Source organism: Mustela nigripes, chromosome 6, assembly GCF_022355385.1.
Source record: "Mustela nigripes isolate SB6536 chromosome 6, MUSNIG.SB6536, whole genome shotgun sequence".
NCBI classification, from domain to species: domain Eukaryota; kingdom Metazoa; phylum Chordata; class Mammalia; order Carnivora; family Mustelidae; genus Mustela; species Mustela nigripes.
The window spans coordinates 105,059,171-105,067,386 of NC_081562.1; the positions used below are offsets into that span (position 1 = coordinate 105,059,171).

The following is an 8,216-nucleotide window of genomic DNA, read 5'->3' on the forward strand; positions in this document are numbered from 1 at the left end:
AAGATTTTATTTATTTATTTGACAGACAGAGATCACAAGTAGGCAGCGAGGCAGGCAGAGAGAGAGAAGCAGGCTCCCTGCAGAGCAGAGAGCCCGATGTGGGGCTCGATCCTAGGACCCTGGGATCATGACCTGAGCTGAAGGCAGAGGCTTTAACCCACTTGAGCCACCCCGGTGCCACCACTTGCTCTCTTTAAGTAAATCTTTCAAAAAACCACTTATCAAGACCATCAAGAAAGACAGACTATATATATTAAAATATAAAAAATAAATGTCTTCGGGCGCCTGGGTGGCTCAGCGGGTTAAAGCTTCTGCCTTCGGCTCTGGACATGATCCCAGGGTCCTGGGATCAAGCCCCACATTGGGCTCTCTGCTCAGCACCGAGTCTGCTTCCTCCTCTCTCTGCCTGCCTCTCTGCTTACTTGTGATCTCTGTCTGTCAAATAAATAAATAAAATCTTTTTTTAAAAAAGTGTCTTAATTGTAGCTAGAACATAATTCATTTGGCTCATGTGATTTCTGTCTTCTGATTGTTTTGAGACTGGAGTAGCTTCACAATTTCTTTAAAATGTCTTCTTAATTCAACTATAGTGAGGTTTAGTCATGTATAAGGGAGTCAATAAGTGATCTAGATTTTTCTTCTGTTTTCTGTATAAATTTTCCTTAAATGAGGAACATTTAGGAATGAATGTATGGTAAATAAGATATTTTGTATTTTGGGAAGGGTGCCTGGGCAGTGCAGTCAGTTAGGTGTCCGACTCTTGGTTTCACCTCAGATTGTGATCTCAAGGTCATGACCCCTGTCAGGCTCCATGCTCAGTGTGGAGTCTGCTTAAGACTCTCTCTCCCTCCCCTGTAAAATAAACAAATCTTTAACCAGCTGAGCCACCCAGGTGCCCCAAAATAAACAAATCTTTAAAAAAAATACATATATATATATATTTTAAGATTTGTTTATATATTTTTATATACACACGTGTGTGTGTTTGTGTGTTTATTTATTTATTTATTTATGTAGGGAAACCCTACTGTAGGTTGATAAATGGAAAATCAAACTGAAAACTCTACCCACTGTAAAACACCAGATATTTTGAAAATTTTTATTAAAAGAACAATAAAAACCATCCTTTTAAGTATAAGCTTGTTAGGAATGTGAGGATAATCTCCAAGGTCTAAAAACTAAGAAGAAACAAAAATCCAGAGTGGGAGAAGTGTGAACTGACACGATGAGAACTTTTCTGGGACAGTTGCCAATCTTGTTAATAACTAAGAGGCATGGTTTTACCATATATCTAATGATAGATGAAGTCTTAAGCCCAAGCAGGTAGTGGAATTGAGATGCAGTAAAGTTGTTCCTTGAAGAAAGCTACACCTTTAATGAAAATACAGACTAGAGAAAAAATCCATTTCTTTTTCTTTCTTTCTTTCTTTTCTTTTTTTTTAAGATTTTTTTTTTATTCATTTAGAGAGAGAGCACAAACAAGGGGAGAGGCAGCCGGGAAGAACCAAACTCCCAGCTGAGCTTGATCATGGGGCTCTATCCCAGGAAAAGACAAGCTTCTTCAGGTCAGGTGAAAGAAAAGTTTACCCTGGAAACTTATAAACAAGGACCTGTATTCACACAGGTGATTTTGATTTTGAGCTGATTGCATGGAGTTAATGGCCAAGGCTAGTAATATCCCTAGGGCACTAGACCTAAACAAACTTCAGACCATCTACAGGGATACACCTGTAACTGAGGATATTCCAACAGTCAAATCACCGTTTAAGATAACCATTTTATTCAGTATTCTGAATCACATGAAGAAACAAACCACAAGTGAACCAAAACAGTAGGTAAAATTAAAGCCCCAGTAACTCAGATAAAAGTCGTATTGAATTGAGCCTTTAAAGGTAAGTTATTTTAAAAAGTTGAAGGACTAAAAACATCAAGTTAGTGTTAGAAAGGGGTAGTGAATGACTGATTTAATAAAGACCTGGAAAGAGATTCAAGAAATGAAAATGCAAAGAAAAAAGAAAGAAAGAAAGAAAGAAAATGCATTGTAATTAAAAACTGACAAATGGTACTTTCCTCAGGTATCTGCCTTTAAATATTTTGACTTTATCTTTTCACTGTCTGTTCTCTCAAGAACAGGAACTTTTTAGGAGGATAATTCAGGACAAAATAGCTCTGCTGCCATGGATCGGAGTCTCAGTGGACTTGTGGATAATTGTAGCATCTAGTTGAGAGTGGGAATAGAAGTGATTAAGGGCAGTGAAAAGGGGCCTTTATGGAACTTTGAGAGGAGCCAAGCTTGCAGTGATAATTTGGAGGTGGAGCAGGACTCTGGAACAGTGGAAATTCCAAGGAAGGTGCTGAGAAAACTTAATGGTCATGAAGCAGGGAATGTGGGGAGGTTAAAGGGGTTCTTTCCAAGTTGAGCTACCAGTTATCATGTCTCATTCAAAACCCATGTGTTAGAGTTGCCACTGAATGGGGAGGGCAAATCTTTTCCCCAGGTATTAGGCCTGGTGAAATGGCAGCAGAATTCCTTCCCCAGTGAAGCCATTAGTTAAGTGCCCAGCCTTTTTGTTCTTTTTTCCCTCCTAGCTTTGTTTATGATGTTAGGAGAGTAGGGACGGGAGTGGTGACTGAGTTCCTTTTATCACACCCTTTGATGGGTGCCTTTGGTGACAGACTAACAATTTTATTTTCTTTGCGGATGTCCAAATATATGCCCTCTTACCTTTATACCTAGCTTCCAAGACTTGTATGGTCAGTTGGAAGTGTTCATCTGGTTTGTGTTCATTCATCTCTTATTTCTGGAACAGGGACTGAGACTTGGCCACATGTCTTCTGCATCCCTTCTTCCTTTGGAGTTTAAAGTTTGATTAATTTAAAAGAGTTAATAAGCAGTTTAGATATAATGACTCAAGAGAGACTTAGGGAACAAGAAGGTAGATCTGAGAACATTGCCCAGAAGGTATAAGAAATGGAAAATGAGAGATAAGTTAAGATAGGAGGGATAGAGCTATGTTGTGTGCACACACACACACACACACGAACATACACCTTCACACATAACACAAATAAATCTTACAAAGAAGAGAAAGGGAAATAGGAAGAGGCAGTAATCCAAGAGATAATAATTGAGAATTCTCCTGACTTGAAGACAAATACTGGAAACTTTTGGCTTAGAAACACAGTTATTAGAAATACATAAAATTTATGTATAAATACATAAAAACTAGGTGCATGGTATTTTATGTTTATGTATAAACATTTGTATAAACATAACTATGTATTTATGTTTATGTAAAAATACATAAAACTAGGTGCATGGTACTGAAAGTGCAGAACACAATTTTTTAAAAATAGTCTTTAGAACAACTGGAGAAAATTCAGATAAATTTACAAAGGAAGACATTTATACTGACAGCTGTAGTAGACACCAGAACACCACAAAACAATATCTTGAAAATGCTGAAAGAAAAATAAGCTAGCCTGGATTTCCACATCTATCTAAACTATCACTCAAGAGTGATGATGAAGTAAACATCTCAAACAACCTAGGATTATACCACTAATGGAACGTTTACTAAAAGAATTCTGAAAAACATTTTACAGAAAAAGAAAAATGAACCGAGATAAAGAGAACAGGGAGCAAAATAGAAGGGTGAACAAAAAGATATGTGGGTATATATAAGTAAGCAAATACTGCTAAATAACAATTATAATGTTATCTAAAGGAGTAACAGGACAAGAGGGAGCTAAAGTAGTAGGAAAAATAATGTATAAGATGGGGAGGGGATGATGAGAATAGTGATTTTTTTTTTTTAGTGGCATGTAAATTTACAATAAATTCTTTAAAATTAATTTATACCGCTTGGGAAAAAATGTTGAACAGATTATCTATATAGTCTCTATAGCATTACAAATTATATGCCTTTAGTTAAAATTCTTGATGATATTCTGATAGTTTTAGTTGGCTTATGCTGTAATTTCTACATTATAGAAATAACAGTCTTCTTGCTAGAAAAAAATAACCAAGATAATTTAGAAAATAAAGTTGAGGAAGGGTTATAGGAGCTGGTTCTACCAAGAATGAATTATTTTAAAACTATAGCAGCTAAGAAACTGTGGTATTAGTGCAGAATAGACAGACCATTGGAATAGAATATAGAATCAAGAAATAAAATTACACTTATATGGAAAGGATGGATCGTTCATCAAATGGTATTAAGTTATTGGTTGATTAAAAAAAAACAAAACAGCCAATCCTCCTTTTATCCAACCAAATAAATTCCTCAGTAATAAATTCCCTAGTGTGGCAAACAAAACATACATATTTTTAAAAGGAAAGGAAAAGGTATGTCCTCAGTGTCTGGAAGAATTACTGAAGAGATAAAGCCCACCTACCTACCATAAAGTAGAAGATTAATTGAACTGCAGTGAAATAAAAACATCAAAATCAGAAGACATCCTAAGCAAAGTGAAATTACGAACCACAAATTGAGAAGACATTTGTAACATAAAATTAATAAAAGATTTGTATGCAGAATATATTGAGAACTCCTACAAAGAAGGAAAACAAATGATATGATTTGGCATCTCACAGAAGAAGAAACTCAAGTAGTCTACAAAGAAAATAAAAACTTTTTCTCATTCTTGCCTCTAAAAATGTAAATTAAAAAACAGGATATGAGTTTACACCCATCACATTGATAAAAGTTAATGTCTGGTAATACCATACTGGTGACCATGTTTAGCAATGGAAACCTTCATACAATGCTATTAAGAGAGTATGTTGGTATAGTCCCCTTGAAAAGCAGTTTGTTGGTAGCTATGAAAATTGAAGGTGTGGAGTGCCTGGGTGGCTCAGTTGGTTAAGCATCTGCCTTTGGCTCGGGGCATGATATCAGGGTCTTGGGATCAAGCCCCGCATTGGGCTCCCTGCTGAGCAGGGAGCCTCCTTCTCCCTCTCCCATTCCTTCTACTTGTGATCTCTCTTTCTCTGTCAAATAAAATCTTAGAAAGAAAGAAGGAAAGAATGAATGAATATTGGAAGTGCCTATTTCTTATGATTAAGTAATTCTAGACATGATCCTAATAGATGTTTAGTATTTTTTGTGCCTCATGTCTCTTTTGAAGGCTAGAATAGTATTTTAAGTTTATATGGTAAAATACATAGGATTATAAGGAGACTAATTGTACTAAAATAGTTATAAAAATTTTTTAAGTTGTGTTATAGTGAGCATTGTTAGTGTATACTAATCAGATCAACTGAAAGATCTCATTGTCAATTTCAAAGTAATGATTAATGTAAATGATATTTTGAGGTAATCTATAACCACTGTTAAGAGATATCAAAATATCTAGGGCTGTTGGTGACAAAAATCACAGGATTACTGAATACTCTCAGGTATATATATTATTCATAATTGATATATGGGCTTATTTCTAGACTTCCAATGCTATTCCTTTGGTCTACCTATCTGTCCTCATGCCAGTACCACACTGTTTTGATTACTTTAGCTTTGTAATAAGTTAAGAACCTGTTTCCTAGAGACACATTTAAATGTATAGCCAAGGAGATTAATATTGTAATACCACTGCAATATTATAGTAGCAAAAAATGGGGACTAGCCTAAAGATTAATCAATAGAAGATGATATAAATTATGATATATTTAGGTAAGGTATCTACCATATTATTATAACTTGTAACAGTGATGATGAACAAAGCCAAGTTATAATAATATGGTAGATACCTTGTAGTGCCTGGTATATCATCACAGGTGATCTCAAACAATACTGAGTAAAAAAAACAAGTTTTTAAAGAAAACATACTCTAGGGGAGCCTGGGTGGCTGGCTCAGTGGAGTTAAAGCCTCTGCCTTCAGCTCAGGTCATGATCCCAGGGTCCTGGAATGGAGCTCCACATCAGGCTCTCTGCTCAGCAGGGAGTCGGCTTCCTCTTCTCTCTCTCTCTCTCTCTCTGCCTGCCTCTCTGCCCACTTGTGATCTCTGTCCAAAAAAAAAAAAAAATCTTAAAAAAATAAAGAAAACATACTGTGTACATTTTATGAAATTTTAAAATGTTAACAAAAAGTATTAAAACCTTTATAGGAAGTGGTATGTCCAAATTCAGTCTAGTAGTTATTCAGGGGTAAGGAGTAGTGATGGGAAGGACAATCCTGTTACATAGGGGGCTTTTAATTATGTCTATGTTTATTTAACTGTGTGATGGACACATTACTTTATTGTATGCCTGGAATCTTTTGTTAAAATATGTATTGCTTGATTTGACAGAATATTAGTGTGACAGAGATAGTTTCAATTGTAATATACAGAATAATTCAGAGTATGTGTATATGGAACCTTGTCAAGGGAGGATCAACAAATTAAGTGCTTTGCCCTAGTTCATCTCAGAAACATCACATCACCTATGAAGTGCCAGGTACTTTAAATGTTTATTATTTAATATTTTCTTAAAGAAAATTCTAATCAAAGCAAAGACAGAATTAGAATTTACATTTAGATCTTTTTGCCTCCCCAAATCTCATACTTGTTCCATGTTATTAAATTGCATATACTGCATAGCAATAAATCATTATTTTAGAAGTGGTAAATTAACTGTAGCCACAAAATGTTATTGTATTTGAGGAACATGTTAACATAAAGACATTGAAATAATTTCAAGCACATTATAATCCAGTTTTCTTAAGTATACTTTACCCTGTTCTCACAGTCATGAAAGGCTGAAGAATTATTAGTTATTAGTAACTTTAATGTTAAAGCATTCCTGATTTAAACATTATCGATCATTGTAATTTAGTACACGTTTGGCATTTGAACTTATTTTTATGGGGTTTTTTCTTTGTTTTTCCCCCATTAAAAAAAAATTAACAATTAATATATTATTTGTTTCAGGGGTGCAGGTCTGTATTTCATCAGTCTTACACAATTCACAGCAGGTACCATATAGCATATACCCTCCCTAGTGTCCATCACCCAGCCACCGCATCCCTCCTACTCTCCTCCACTCCAGCAACCCTCAGGTTGTTTCCTGAGATTAAGAATCTCTCATGGTTTGTCTCCCTCTCTGGTTTTGTTCCATTTCCTTTTTTCCTCTCTTCTCCCATGATCCTCTGTGTTTTTCTCAAATTCCACATATCAATGAGATCATATGATAATTGTCTTTTTCTGACTTATTTCACTTAGCATAATACCCTCTCATTCCATCCACATCATTGCAAATGGCAAGATTTCATTTTTTGGTGGGGGTCCCCCCCCCCTATTTAAACTATTTTATTCTTACTTAAATATAATTAGCATATAGTGCTATATTAGTTTCAACTGTGCAGTATGATTCAGCAGTTCTATACATTTCTTATCAAGATAAGTGTACTCTTAACAGCATTTAAATTTGACTGTGTGACTTGGTATTCTGTTATTTTAAACCACATTTTGTTTTGGTTCATGATTTTAGGATCGAAAATTAACAAAGTCTGAGAGGCAGAGATTTAAAGAAGAGGCTGAAATGTTAAAGGGTCTTCAGCATCCCAATATTGTTCGATTCTATGATTCCTGGGAGTCCACAGTAAAAGGGAAGAAATGCATTGTTTTGGTGACTGAACTTATGACATCTGGAACACTTAAAACGTAAGTCTATCAATGTTATAAAAATTGACCAAGAAGTTTGAAAGAACTTGAATTTTCTCATGTCATATTTTATCAGTCCTGCTTTTCTTTCCAAGCATACCAAGGAGGGAACAATCCCTCCACCTCTTGGTAGGACATTTTCCTGCCCACTAAGTCCTCTGGTGTATAAAATAATTTTATAATTACTTAATGGTAATATTAAAATAAGTTATTACAGAATAAACCTAGTTATTTTAAATCATGTTGATTTGCACTTCTAAAATTGAGCAGCAGCTGAGGGATCATGAAATCATATGACAATGTGGCCCTCTAGTGGTTTAAATGAGGTTGAAGCTTATTTACTTTCTCCATTTACTCCATTTACTTTATCACCTTGTATTGGACAGTTTCTGCTGCATCTGTGCAACTATTATTATATCAGATTCAAATGGTACTGTGACAGTTATTGCTAGATAAATACATTTGCCTTAGTATCAGAAATGAAAGCCGAGGGGCGCCTGGGTGGCTCAGTGGGTTAAGCCGCTGCCTTTGGCTCAGGTCATGATCTCAGGGTCCTTGGATCGAGTCCCGCATC

The 8,216-nt window shown here is 35.4% G+C and overlaps 1 protein-coding gene across 14 annotated transcripts in view; it reads left to right on the forward strand.

Moving 5' to 3' along the window:
• WNK1 (WNK lysine deficient protein kinase 1) overlaps positions 1–8,216 on the forward strand; it is a 149,128-nt gene that overhangs the window by 58,967 nt on the left and 81,945 nt on the right. For all 14 annotated transcript variants that reach the window (XM_059403871.1, XM_059403857.1, XM_059403860.1 and 11 more), the window contains exon 2: positions 7,470–7,642. In XM_059403871.1, the coding sequence (XP_059259854.1) occupies positions 7,470–7,642 (173 nt within the window). The remainder of the gene's footprint in view (positions 1–7,469; positions 7,643–8,216) is intronic.